General features: G+C 46.3%; 1 protein-coding gene across 1 annotated transcript in view; it reads left to right on the top strand.

The window, feature by feature from the left end:
• The window catches only part of LOC117051479 (digestive cysteine proteinase 1-like), a 30,264-nt gene that overhangs the window by 2,254 nt on the left and 13,163 nt on the right, over positions 1-14,847 (top strand). The window contains exons 2-4 of the mRNA XM_033157886.1: positions 5,872-5,931; positions 11,164-11,256; positions 14,149-14,321. Of these exons, the coding sequence (XP_033013777.1) occupies positions 5,872-5,931; positions 11,164-11,256; positions 14,149-14,321 (326 nt within the window). The remainder of the gene's footprint in view (positions 1-5,871; positions 5,932-11,163; positions 11,257-14,148; positions 14,322-14,847) is intronic.

Here is a 14,847-nt window from a genome sequence, read left to right as displayed (position 1 = left end):
GTATAAGCAAAAAGCAACAACCCCAACTTTAATGCTGACTCGGGCAGTTTCTGATATGCCAGGCCAAGAGGGCCAATGCACTATGCCAACTTTCCCCAACTTGGTGCCCTCCAGTTGTTTTTTGGCCAAGACTCTCGTCATTCCAGACCATTGGCCATGCTTGCTGAGACTGGTGGTGGTTGTAGGCCGGAATATCTGGAGAAAGTACCAGGTTGGGAAATCCTGGGCTATGTTGTAACCCCAGGTCTGCATAACTTCAGTGGAGACAGCCTTGTCACAGTTATCCACACCCTGGTGACCTCTTGATTAGATAACTTCCAATGTCACCAGCAACATTCCAGATTCTTTCACCCCATGAATTGGGAAGGGTATATTGGCTCAGCCCTACTCTGTATTGTGTGCTCAGCTGAGGAATTTCTCTTTGGTATCAGAACTATGTTCCACCCCAGGACCCTCAGTTTCATTCGCTTCTGCACCTCAGTTTAGAAGAGAGAGAATTTTTGGTTGCTGCTGGGAGTCAGAAACCAGTGCTGAGGTATTGCAGATGTACAGTAGGTTCTCATCTACGGTATCTCATGTTCAAAACACTTAAAGGATGTGGAGATAGCTTGACCCAGGAAGTTTGTGCTTACAGTGTGCAAACCAGTACGATGCCCTAAGATGGAGGTCTCAGCTGGTTGGCCTAAATAAAGTTGACCCAATGTATTGGCTGGCTGCAAATAGCAGAAGTCAGAGATGATACAGAGATTGTGAAGCATTTCCCCACATGCCACAGGTGACAAAATCCTTTGTGAATGTGTATTAACAGTTACATAAAGCAAATACTCTGATTTCTCCAGAGATAGCATCATTCAATGATTGGAACACTTGCTGGGATTTGCATTGCTCTCCTCTCGGTGAGATTTGCCTAATTGTGCTGCAAGAAGGAAGTGCGCACCCACTGAAGAACAATGACACCAAGTAACATCACACATGAATATGATTAGTGTGTTTTTTCCTCACTGGGCATATTGCATCACTGTTACCTGTCATAGTGAGCACACAATGGAGCTTTAGCAATTGAAATAGTTTGGGAAATGCACAGTGTTTTGACTTGTCACAGATACTTGCTGCTTGGAGTCAAGGCACCGGTCCATCTAGCTCTGTGTTGTCTACACCAGGGTTCCCAAACTTGTGTCTCCAGCGGTTGTTGGACTACAACTCCCATCATCCCTAGCTAGCAGGACCAGTGGTCAGGGATGATGGGAGTTGTAGTCCAACAAGAGCCGGAGACGCATCTTTGGGAAACCCTAGTCTACACTAAATAGCAACAGCTCTCCATGATTTCAGGCAAGGTTCTCTCTCAGCCCCACCTGAAGATAGAACCTGGGACCTTCTACTTGCAAGGCAGATGCTCTGCCTCTTAAGTAATTTCACAGAGTGGTTGGAAGAGAGACTCTGTACTGTGAAAATTCCTGCTACATTTCCCAATCAATTAAAAAAAATGCATGGCTGGCTTATTTTGTGAATTTTTTGAGTACATAAAATTGTGCGCGCTCTTTTGATAACAGGTGTAGCAGCCTTTCTAGTAGAAGGACTTCTCATTCCCTTTTGAGCTTGACAAACTGGCAGAGCCAGAGTGACTTTCCATGTGTGTCCTGTATAGAAAACCACAGCTCAAACAGCAGCTGCAGTTTCACTCAGAACCACATGAGAGTATGTGGGAGGGCAAAAACATGAGTCAATTGTACTTCAGTGGTCAGAGTCACAAATAAGAGTGTTAATTTTGCCACCCAGATGCTCTGGGCAGATGTATCAAAAGGCTGAAACCTGCTTTCAAGTAAACCTGGAGAATGGCGTTTCCCTGGGGCTTCCTGGGAACTGTAGTTTTGAGACTGGCAGGACTTCCCAGCTCTTCCTGTCTTCTAACCCTAACCCTGCCCTCTTGCAAAACTACGATTCTGGGGAATTCCTTTGCTAAAATCAGGTAGCAAAAGAGATCAGGTGGTGAAACTCTGACCTTCGGAACTTTTAAATTCTGGGTGGGCCTCAACTTGAGCACTGGAAATTATAAATGACCACTCCCTGTACAGACACCCACACCAAATGACATAAACAATGAATTGGTTAAGAGCATCATTCCACAGTCTTGCTCTCTGGTCTCAAGATTCAGCCACATATAGAACAGATGATCCCCCTACCATAAGGGCACAAAAAAAAAATTCAGTGTGAGGATCGCATTCCTTTCTGAGAAGCCTTCTGAGGGTCGTATGCAAGCGGTGGGTGGGGCAGAGGCAAAAGTGGGTGGAGCAATTAATGCAAATTTTATCCTTCCTGCAGTAGGCTAGTTTCTGCAGAAACCCCCCCACCCCTTTCTGTCCTCCATCCAGGCAAGCAGGAAGCATTATGAGCCAGGTAAAAACCTTTTGGGAGGGAAGTGAGGCTTGTGAGAGGTGTGGCCAAGAGATCCAGATAGAGATCCAGATAGAGGGCCTTTGCCCCTCGGGTACAAGGTTCCCCCATCCCTGCTCATTCCACTTTTATAGGACTCATAGAACTGTAGAGTTGGAAGGGACCCTGAGAATCACTTAGTCCACCCCCTGCAATGCAGGAATATGCAGCTGTCCCATGCGAGGATTGAACTTGCAACCTTGGGATTATTAGCACCATGCTCTAACCAATTGAGCTATCCAGGGATGTACTGGCATTGAGTGTTTTTGAATTGTTGATTTTCAGTGGCTCATGCTGGAGGCCTAGGATGGCTGTACCCTGAATGATCTGTGTGAAAAAGTCCCGAATCTCCCACTATTCAAGTTCATTGGGTGCCCCAGGGACACAGGTGCAGTGGCCCAGGTTTGGGGTGTGTGTGTGTCAAAGTCCTGTCACTATTTCTGCAGCATCGTCCTAGAAGTGAAACAGCATGAAGTGAAAGCTTTTTAGCCACTGAGAAGAAGTCTTCTCACTGTTTGTGCTAGTTGGGGGTCAAGCAGAATGAAAGGAGGTGAGACAGCTCCTGAGGATGGGTTCCTAGGGTCACTCTGCAGAAGGAACGTGGGAACAACCCGGAGGAGTCGGGGTGGTTCTGTATGCTCCAAAGCTAAGCATTTGGCAACACTGAAAACACAAGGCACTTCCATTTCAAGAAAACAGTGTGCAAATTCTGTTACGTACAAAGGAACTTCAAGGGAAGCGCAACTTAAGTCACTTAGAAAGAAGCTACTCCGTATCATTTGCATGTATGTAATAGTAGATCTAGCTGAAAGGCAACACATGGAGAGCTGCAGTGATTGTTCCAATGTGTCCCTAATTATTATTGTTGTACAATTATGGGGTGATACAGCCTTCTAAAATTATTACATAATCTTAGAAGGGTGTGTTGCTCTGGCTGTCTGAATTTGCCACTACAGTGCTGTCCAGGGAGGAATTCAGCATGGTGCTCTTCTGATCGTTCCCTTAAGTGCAAGCATTTTGGTTTGCCAGGTGGAATGATCTGGCCTCTCCTCCCCCACACACAGTTCTGGTGGTTCATTAACCTCCTTTCCTAATACTTAGGAAGCTGCCTTATTCCAAGTCAGACTGATATAAAAATTAGGTTCAACCCCAGAAAGGAGTCCATGAACCCGGGGGAGAGCCTTAGTAGGGCTCCCCTCCTCTCAAGAGCACTTATGAATAAATAGAGACGATACAGAATCTCCCAAGGCAAGGCGATAGCCCTTTATTTGAAAAACTGCTGCAGCAGGGTGTCTTGCAAGCAAAAGACCACGAACAAAGGCGCACAAGCTCCTATATAGACTTTTGAAATTGCCCCCCTCCATCTCAAGACCACCCCTCCATACATCAGAATTACATCACAAATTGGGAGGGTCTGGTAGCAGTGATCTGAGCATCTTGGACCCTGCCCCCCCATGTCCCCTCCACCAAAAACCCATCAAGTGAAACAAAAGATATTTACATTTCCCTATATCCCAGCCAAGTTAATCACACCTTTTTGTCTGACACTCAGATATCAGGATGCCAGAGATTATCACTCAGGCAGAGGGCTGCTGAGTAGCTGGAGGGGCAACCCCCCCCCCTTTGTTCCTGAGACAAAGAAATACTTGGTCAGTTGGGAGTCAAAATGGAGTGAGGCCTGTCTGTGCTGTTTTTCAGACATGTGGCCTTATTTGTTTTGGTACATTAATAACAATTATTATATATAAATAAAATACCTTAAAATTCTTACAAGGCCATTAGTCCATCTGACTCAGCATTGTCCTACAGTCGCTCTCCAAGGTTTCAGACAGGAGCCCCTCCCAGTCCTACTTGGAGATGCCCAGGATTGAACCTGGGACCTTTTGCATGCAAGGCAGAGGCCCTACCAATGAACTATATCCCTTCCACACTGTGGAAGGCAGTTGGATTCTGGCATCTTCAGGGAAAATGCTGACATGGATGAACTTGGAGAGTGGCAAGGCATGTCTCCTCCTGAAGCTTTCCTGCTTCCAAATTAGAGGCTGCTTCATCCAAGCTGCTCGCCCAAATGCTCCAACCCTAGCCGGGAGCAACTGGGGCTGCTTGTTGCATGTCAGCTTTGCACAGATGTGACAAAACTGATTTATTTATTAAATTCAAGTATAATAGTAAGAATTACATAGTAAAATACAAGGGGAATAGAATGTAGCGAGGCTTGCTGTCCTTTACAGCGGGAGGTTCATCTGCTGCCATGCCAGACAGCCTTTCTTGCACCGGCAAATTAGGGGCTTATCCCCATTGCGGGAAATGTTGGCATCAAGGAAGAGGCAGGCCACATTCTCAGGGTGTGTCGGCTTTGGTTTGCGTGTTGTTTAATAGTCATTCCAAACTGAAAGTTGCTTAATGACAGGGACAAGCGTTATAAGGTTAGGAGTCACAGGTGTTCCTTGGCACTGTGTCTCTTTAAGACAAGCTTATCAGATATATATTTTGGGTTTGGTCCCCTTTTTTGCCCTTGTGCAATTTTTAATCCTGCTTCTGTGGTGCTTTCCAATGCAGCACCCACTTTCCTCTTCTGTCATCAGAACAACCATTTCCATTTGCTGCATTTTAATAAAATCACAATCTAAAATATTGTATTCTTGCAAATCCTTTCATCCAAAAGTTGACGTTGGTGAATTGATTGATTCTACAGCATTTATACATCACTCTTTAGTCAAAAATTATCTTGGAGAGGCTTACAAAGATCAACTCTAAGATGGTCTCTGGCCTCCAGTTCATAATCTAAAACTAAGTGGCACACAAGGAAAAAGGAGGAGGAGGGAGGAGGAGAAAGAAAGCTCTAGCTCCAAAAGTTACAAGTGATAAACTGACAAAATGTCAGTAGTGGGGCTGACTGCTTTGCCCTTGATAAAGAACAGTCCCTCCTCTGAAGCAGTTGCAGGAGCAGAGCTGGCGACAGTGTCTAGGGCTGGAGAGCAGAAACACAGAGTCTTCTAAGTATGGGCAGAATGAAGAGGTGTGTGTCCTAAAAAGAATTAAGAGCAGCCAAATTACCCTTCGGAGAACTCTCCCAGCAATTCATGCTGTAAAGCTGTTCATGAAATGTCCAGTGCCAACTAAAAATATTAAGACTTAACATTTGTATAGCATGTTCAAATGTTCAGTGTGTTTCACATGCACTCTCTGGTTGTAATCCTCACAAAAGCCCCGAACAGTAAATTGACATTATCCCCATATCGCAGATGTGGGAAGTGAGGATAAGTGAAAGGGTAAAAACCACTTGGTAAGTTCTTGACAGAGACAAGATTCAAACAAGGGCCTTCTGGTTTTTGTAGCTCCATTCAAGGACGTTTTCTCTACAATGGGCATAATTTGTTCAATCGCTTCTACCCCACCACTGCGATGCATTCAATGCTACCATTTTTTCCCCTATTTCAGGAAATGGGTGCAGTCATTCAAGGACAACCCCTGATTTTGGAGTCCTGTACCACGTCAAAGGTAAGCGTCACTTGGTATGGCTTTTCAGAGGCAGGTGGCACAAACACATGCGCGCGCACACAGTGGACAGGTTCTTCCTGCTTTTGACCAAAATGCCTGGTGTGGGCAACTTTGCTATATGTCTAGCCAAGCTCCTAAGCTGCTTTCTGATATCATTTTCCCCTTCAGTGGATGGCCGTTGTTCCTGTGCAGAAAACTAGTTTATGTAGGAACCTAGGAAACCAAGTCAGACCAATGACTGCACTGGCTGGCAGCAGCTCTCCAGAGCTTCAGAGAGGGGCCTCCCCAAGCCCTACCTGGAGTTGTCGGGGATTGAACCCAGGACCACCTGCACGAGCTATGACCTTTCCCCAAAAATGTGCAGGTAGAGACACTTAATCCATCTTGAAACACACTTGCGTCTCTTATGGCTGTGATTGTGTAGCGGGTGCAAGTGTCCCTTCACAAGCAGTATGAGTTGCATCTGGAATTGTGCAAAGTATCCTCAGTTTAGCTGAGAATTAGCGGATCCTTTATCATTGCCAGCCTCCATTTGGGGATATAGAGACCACACTGGAAAATAATATGTGGGGCTTCCTAAGAGTTCCAAGCTATGGGAAATCTTTTGGTTGGCTGCAGCATGTTAATTCCCAAATGTATTTCTCTTTTCTGTGACTGTAAGCCTATATACACATGCTTAATCTGGAAGAAAGTCCCAGTCTGGAAGAATCATAGACACCCTAGTTTTGGAAAGTCTGGAAGAATCATAGACACCCTAGTTTTGGACATGTTTCTGTGGGCGCGGGTGGCGCTGTGGGTTAAACCACAGAGCCTAGGGCTTGCTGATCAGAAGGTCGGCGGTTCGAATCCCCGCGACGGGGTGAGCTCCTGTTGCTCGGTCCCTGCTCCTGCCCACCTAGCAGTTCGAAAGCATGTCAAAGTGCAAGTAGATAAATAGGTACTGCTCCGGCGGGAAGGTAAACGGCATTTCCGTGCGCTGCTCTGGTTTGCCAGAAGCGGCTTTGTCATGCTGGCCACATGACCCGGAAGCTGTACACCAGCTCCCTCAGCCAGTAATGCGAGATGAGCGCCGCAACCCCAGAGTCGGACACGACTGGACCTAATGGTCAGGGGTCCCTTTACTTTTATTAGCAGAGGGGTCACTGCTACCAGGTAATCCATGATGCTCCAGGTTTTTTGGAATACCTTATGCCCAATGCTGCCATCTCATTAATCTTTGTTTCATATTGCTACACACTGTAATCTACTTGCATTAAGAGCTTCTAGTTAGTGCCCCTGTATATCCCAGTGAGTGTCCCGGAAATGCATGTTTGCACCATTGCTGACTCGGTGGGAAGCTAAACCTAGAGGGTAATCTGCATCTTCTCCTTAGCCAAATGATAAGGGTGGGGATTTCTGTGGAATCCAATCTTTCCTCTTTCCTCCTGCCTCAATTTAGCCCCTTCCTGTATAACCTGAACAAGTATGTGCAAAGCTTTCTGAGAGACTTGTGAGGCAAGTAGATCTCCCATTATTAAGCTCTCCTTCCAGGAATATAATTTAGCTGATGATGAAACCTGACGGGCAGCTCTAATGCAAAACTGTGATTAGATTCAGCAAAATTAAAAGGATTGTGCTTGAATGTGTTAGTCACTTCTCTTGGGAATCTGGTGAAATAGCTCTTCCTAACTGTTCCAGGGACACACATGAGAATGCTTATGCTTGTAGCTGACAGCCATGCTAGACGCAACATTTTTCACATATTAGTTGGGCACTACGTAGCCGATTTTTGCTTAAGGTAGCTCAGTGGTTGAGCATCTGCTTTGCATGAAGAAGGTCCACAACATTTCCAGGAAGGGCTAGGAATGCCCCCTCTCTGCAATCCTGGAGAACTGCTGCCAGAAAGTGGAAACCAAATACATGATGGAAATTGTAGTCCGAAACACCTGGAGGGCACCAGGTTGGCAAAAGCTGGCATAGATGGGGCATAGCAGGATGCACACACACACAAAAAACAACTCTATGACCCCTCCCGTGGAAGTGTGGAAACTCGGCTACAATTCTTCTTGGCAGCTTCAGGCAGAAGTGCAATAATTGGGTTTCGCCAAGGTGTGTCCATATTTTGCCCAATATGATTCTTTAGATAGGAACAGTAGGCAAGCTGCCATTCCCACCCCCTCCTGCAGTCCTTTTGGAAATATCTAATGTTGTGTTCTTCAGTTTTGGGTCCCTACCCAGGTGTGGTTGGACTACGATTCCCATCATCCTTGACCATTGGCTAAGCTGGATGAAGGGAGTTGTAGTCAAACCACATCAGGGGACCCAAGGTCGAATAACACAGATCTAATGCCATTTGGTCTTGTTCATGCTAGCCCAGGGTTTCCCAAACTCCAGCTAGCAGGACCAGTGGTCAGGGATGATGGGAACTGTAGTCCAAAAACAGCTGGAGACCCAAGTTTGGGAAACCCTGTGCTAGCCAAAGAATGATGATAGTATAAAGTTTTTCAGTGGGTTAAGTGGATATTTTAACCTGGTTCTAGTAATAGGGGAACTGAAGTAAAATGTGGCACCTGCATCAGATTAATCCAGACTTTCCCAACCTGATGCCCTCCAGTTGTTTGGGACTCCATCTCCCATCAGCCTCAGCATCTGGGGTTGTGGAAAGTCAAGATTAATTTATCCAGGGTTTGAGTATGATGGAGGGATGGGAAACCTGTGGCCTTCCAGATGTTGTTGGACTCTGACCCCCATCAGCCCCAGCCAGCACAGACAGTGGTCCAGCGATCATGGGAATTGTAGTCAACCAACAGGAGAACCACAAGCTTCTCACTGTGTCCTTTCTTAAGCCTGTCTCCAGGCAGATCAATCCCACCCAGGTTGCCGGAGAAGGAGCTTTTTTCATCATAACAAATGTTATGCTGTGCAAAAAGAGGAACTGCAAAATAATATTTCCCAAGAACATCATCACACCATTAAAAAAAGTTTTTGTATATCTCAGCAACGTTTCCTGCATGCCAGATGCTGGACACAAAGGTGTGGAAGGTTGTTGTCTTCATGCCCCACTTGTGAGTTTGGCAGCATCTATTTGATTTTCTGCTGCTGGAAACAGAATACTGGACCTTAGTCTGGGCCCAAAATATTCATTGCCTTTTATATGCAGCTGTGTCCCTGAAATGTCTCCTATCAACTTCTACCGTAGTTAAAGCTGGCATGCACTTGGGGCCTCCCCACCTTGGCTCCACGTTGTAGGTGACCGAGTGCAAGGAAATACTGAGCCCAACGAAACTGGCATCTCACCTGTCTGCTTGAATAAAAGGTCACTGGGAAACATGGGGAAGAGATGCTGTGAGTTGGCAGGTGTGATTCAAAGCTATGCACAGTCTGGCTTGAACCCAGCAAGAAAAATCTTTACCTTCTTATGAATTTCAATTTGGCAAACAAGTTGTTTGTTGTCGTGACTTGCAGAAACTGCGTTAAGCAAAACTTTGCATTGATTTCTCAACTTCCATTTGAATTTTTTCTCCGCAGCTAGGAAGAACAATAGAGTTTAAATCTTTCGAAATGCCTTTTGAAATCTTCTCCCTGACAAAGCCCTTGGGCAAATGTTTGCTCAACCTGGTGTTTTGGACTACAGTTCCCATCAGCCCCAGTGAGCACTGCTGGGTGACACACACACACACACACACAGCCATCGTCTGCTCCTTTCAAGAGCATAATTCCTTCTTCACCTGTTTGTTTTATTTCCATATTTAATTTAGCAAGATTTATGTAGTGCTGAGTTGACAAAAAGCCTCTAATATAAAACAATAATATAAAATATTATCTGTAAATTATTTATTGAAAAATACCAGACATTTAAAAAATCAACATGCAGTTAAAATATAAATAAAATAAGCAGTGCTGAAACAAATACACATAATAAAACTACACATGAAAAATTCATGTCTGGGTTAGCTTGCCCAACAAAGTTTTTTTGCAGGGGCTGAAAACAGAAAATCAAAGACTCCTGGCTAAAATAAATAGGCAGGGGGTTCTAAACTATAGGTGCTGCCACACTGAATGATTGCTTCCTTTCAAGTGTGACATAAACATTACTGTATATTGCACTTGTAAAAGTTCCAGTTCTGCAGACTGAATCATTTAGGTAGGTTAAGGCAGCCAAGTAAAATGGTCCTAAGTTCTTGAGGGCTTTCTATACTAATAGCACAACTCCTTGCATTTGACCTGGTAACAAATCAGCAGCCTCTGAGTAGGGGTGTAGCCAGGATTTTTGCTTGGTGGTGGTGGGGAGGCAGCATTCCCCACTGTGTCAGTGCCATGATCATTGCAGCCAGCAAGGAAAAAGCACGTAAGAGTGTAAAGTGGGGGACAGTGAGAGGTTAGGCCTGGGAAGAGTTCTGAGGGCCACATGGAGAGGGCTGCAGGCCACATTAAGGATTTTTGCCATCCCTAAGGTTGTCAGAGTGATTCAGCTCAAGAGCACACCTTGTCTATTCCAGCCCACGAGAATGACAAGTTAAATGCATTCCACAAACATTAAGATTTCAGGCACTCAGAGCAATCTTTCCAATGAAATGAGAGTCACACTTGTTTCACAATGAGAGAGAATTAGAATCAGTGCATTCATGGTGAAGTTTGGCAATTTACAGTAATTCCCCCCCCCCCTTAACAACTTCAGTCTTCCACTCAGGTGTGTCCTCCACTTATGGGCAAAACTAGATAAGAGTCGGACAATTTTCCACAGTGGAATTTATCCCCAGTGCCTCATTTTCCTATGGGGAATTAGACACTTCACACACATACATTACTGGTTGTATCCAACTTTAAGTTTCACTCTGAGCAGTTCCCTGAAGGAGACCTAACGTAGTCAACAGGCCTAACTTATTCATGTTCATTAATTTCAGTGGGTCTACTTTGTATAGCTTTAGCATTGCGTACAACCCAATGAACGAATAACAGTTGCAAATACAATATTATGAGGCAAACTAGGAAGTTTTCAAAGGTTCCCTGTGTGTTTTAGAGCCCTTGAAAATCAGGGGAGCTTCCACAAATACAGGGAGGAAATCCCAAGCTACACAGAACACCAATTTGGTTCTCCACTAAAAATCCATCTCTGTCACAGCAACAACTACGGAGACACTGAAGCATACCCTGTGGATGTGAGCGTAATCTTTTGAAGTTACTTAATATGCAGGCAGCCCAAAAGTCCTTTCTCTGAGTCCCTCACCTACAAACTCTCATTGTGTCCTGTAGGAGTCATCAACCTCCCTTATGCCGAAATTGAAGAGCCCTTCGAAGCCTGGTACAACCTTACTGGGAACAAGAGTCGCATTGAGTACTACAACGGTAAGAAGCCATAGAGAAGGAAGGGGGAGCCAAATGCTCTTGGGGCTGGTATGGGAGTCCTCATGCTCCCAAATAATATGATGGAAATGGAGAAGAGGAGGAGATGCAGGTGTCACCTTGAGCACATTGCAGGAAAGTAGGATGTAAATGCAATCATAATACAAGGCAGAAGTGGACACGGGTTAGAGCTCAATGTCGAGCCTACCAGGTGGCGATAGCGACGGCGAAGAAGACCTTCTTCACCGCCTCTATTGCATCTGCGGAAAACAGCAGCAGGAGACTATTTCAGGTGGTTCGCAATCTATCAGAACCACCTTTGTCACCGGAGCCCAGTATGGGCTGCATGGTCTCCTGCAATGATTTTGCAAAGTTTTTTGCAGATAAAGTCGATCAGATTCGGGAAGAGGCATACTCCACTGTGGGAGCAGGGCCAGGACGGGAGAGTGCTAGAGTCCTGTCTAGTCAAGTTGTGTGGGATCAATTCCAATCTGTTACCTCCGAGGATGTGGACAGGCTGCTTGAATGAGTGAAACCAACCACCTGTCTCCTTGATCCTTACCCATCCTGGCTTATAAAAGCTAGCCAGGAAGGGCTGGGTGATGGGCTCCGTGGGGTGGTGAATGCTTCTCTCTGTGAGGGAGTCTTCCCAGACCCGCTGAAAGAGGCGGTTATTAAACCACTTCTTTAAAAAACCATCTTTAGATGTGGCCAATATGGCCAACTATCACCCAGTCTCTAATCTTCCATTCTTGGGCAAGGTGATTGAGCGAGTGGTTGCTGAACAGCTCGCTCAAGAAGTGGACCATTTGGATCCCTTCCAGTCGGGATTCAGAGCTCATCATGGGACTGAAACTGCCTTGGTTGCAGTGGTCGATGATCTCCGGTGGGCTAGGAACAAAGGTGAGAGCTGTTTCCTAGTTCTGCTGGATCTTTTGACACTATTGACTATAACATCCTTTTGGACCATCTAGAGGGGTTGGGAGCTGGGGGCACTGTTATACAGTGGTTCCGCTCCTTCCTCCTGGGCCGTGTTCAGAAAGTGGTGGTGTGGGATGAGTGTTCAGACCCCTGGGCTCTCACTTGTGGGGTGACTCAGGGTTCTGTCCTCTCTCCCATGCTGTTCAACATCTACATGCAGCTGCTGGGAGAGATCATCAGAGGGTTTGGGCTGGGTGTTCATCAGTATGCGGATGATACCCAGCTCTACCTCTCTTTCAAAACAGAACCAGTGAAAGCGGTGAAGGTCCTGTGTGAGTGTCTGGAGGCGGTTGGAGGATGGATGGCGGATAACAGATTAAGGTTGAATCCTGACAAGACAGAAGTACTGTTTTTGGGGGACAGGAGGCAGGCAGGTGTGGAGGACTCCCTGGTCCTGAATGGGATAAATGTGCCCCTGAAGGACCAGGTGCGCAGCCTGGGAGTCATTTTGGACTCACAGCTGTCCATGGAGGTGCAGGTTAATTCTGTGTCCAGGGCAGCTGTCTACCATCTCCATCTGATACGCAGGCTGAGACCCTACCTGCCTGTGGACTGTCTCGCCAGAGTGGTGCATGCTCTGGTTATCTCCCGCTTGGACTACTGCAATACACTCTACGTGGGGCTACCTTTGAAGGTGACCCAGAAACTACAACTACAGTGGTGCCCCGCTAGACGAATGCCTCGCTAGACGAAAAACTTGCTAGACGAAGGCATTCGTCTAGCGGAAGGCAGCCCCGCAAGACAAAAAAGTCTGTGGGGCTGCCTCGCAAGACGTTTTCCCCAAAGACATTTTCCCCAAACCACATCCCACCTGCCCTTCACCATTGTCACTGGTGTTGTATGCTGATGAGTGAGAGAACAGGGTACAATCCTGCACTGGCTGCATGGTCCTGCTCCCAACAACAAACAGGGCCACACAGAGTAGGCAGCAGGATTTGATCACAGGATTTTAGCGTCGGAAGTGATACCAAAGGCCACCTAGCCCAGCCCCCCGCAATGCAGGAATCACGGCTGAAGAATCGCTGGCAGCTAATGCGCAGAGATTAAAGATCGGAGCAAGATCTGCATGAGATCCAGGATTTATAGTGGAGGGGGGAGATTCTCAAAAGGGCTTTTGCAAGTCTCCTCCCTGTTCCTTTTGAAGTCCCTCCCCACTTCCCTTCTAAGTCCCCGATCTTACAGCAAGGTGGAGAGGCTCACAAAGTCTCAATCCCTGTTTTAAGGGATACCTTTTGAATTAAAGCAGCGGCCTCCAGTGTTGTTAAACTGGAAACGATCTTCCTAAACTCCCCTAGTGGCCTTTGATTATGCTGAGGCTGCAAGCCTTAAATTAATTAAATAGTTGGAATGCTCACCTCAACCTTTAGTTGTTAATAGGTGGGGGGCAGATTTAAAAGGTGTGGCTGCAGCCAAAGAACAGTCTTTGCTTGCTTGCTGTTGAATTAAATTTACTTACTATTATTAAAGAGAGTCGTTCATTTGAGTGAGTTGGTCATGTTTATTTAAAGTGTAAGCTCTCCTGCTTCCTTCAGGACCTCAGACCTCTTATTTGCTTCTTGGCATTCTGCAAATGCATTCACGTTTGCTTTAATTTACATTTTTGAATTTATTTACATTTGATTTGATGGAAAGCTAAGCTTAAAAAATTAGCATGCCGTCAGTAGGCAGCTGTAGCCTGTACAACTCGTACTGAATTGTGAGCACAGGATATTCCCATGGATCTTCCTCATTCAGATTGGCCCACGTCACATGCCTGCTCTTCCAAATATTTTGACTCATTCCTAAAACATTCCTGATCTCCTTATTGGCTCTTTCAAGAACCTTCAAGGAGATTTGCAGCGATAAAAAAGCAATGCAGGCTGTGCATAAACCATACATTTAAAGCACCGGTTTCTCCCCTTGCTTCTGCTGCAGGCCAAGTGGTGACCTTGCAACTTGGGAGCACAAAGCCCTATGGCACCATGTTTAAGCTCACCCCGCAAACCACGGAGGACATCGTGAATGCCGAGAAGTGCTTCCAGCTGAATGGCACCAAAGATGGGCCCGTGAAACCGCAAGGCGTCTTTCCCAGCTTTAAAGGCTTCAAGGTGAGCAAGCGGAACTCAGCAGTCAAATGTTTGGGGTAGAACTGAAGAGCGGGCAGCCTTATAATATATCCTCCCCTTTTGGTCTACCCTGCTTGGTATTGTCTGCACTAAAGCACTGAGCCTCTTGGGCTTGCCGATCGGAAGGTCGGCGGTTCGAATCCGTGCAATGGTATGAGCTCCCGTTGCTCAGTCCCAGCTCCTGCCAACCTAGCAGTTTGAAAGTACACCAGTGCAAGTAGATAAATAGGTACCGCTGTGGCAGGAAGGTAAACAGCATTTCTGTGCGCTCTGGCACTCGTCACGGTGTCCCATTGCACCAGAAGCGGTTTTGTTATGCTGGCCACGTGACCTGGAGAGCTGTCTGTGGACAAACGCCGGCTCCCTTGGCCTGAAATGAGATGAGCGCCACACCCCATAGTCGTCTTTGACTGGACCCAACCGTCCAGGGGTCCTTTACCTTTCATCTTTACCTTTGTCTGCACTGATTGGCAGTGGGTCTCCAGGATTTCGACGTCAGAGATGCTGA

Source organism: Lacerta agilis, chromosome 8 (assembly GCF_009819535.1).
Source record: "Lacerta agilis isolate rLacAgi1 chromosome 8, rLacAgi1.pri, whole genome shotgun sequence".
NCBI lineage: Eukaryota > Metazoa > Chordata > Lepidosauria > Squamata > Lacertidae > Lacerta > Lacerta agilis.
Note: the sequence above shows the minus strand (reverse complement) of the source record. Positions and strands in the feature narration are given on the sequence as shown.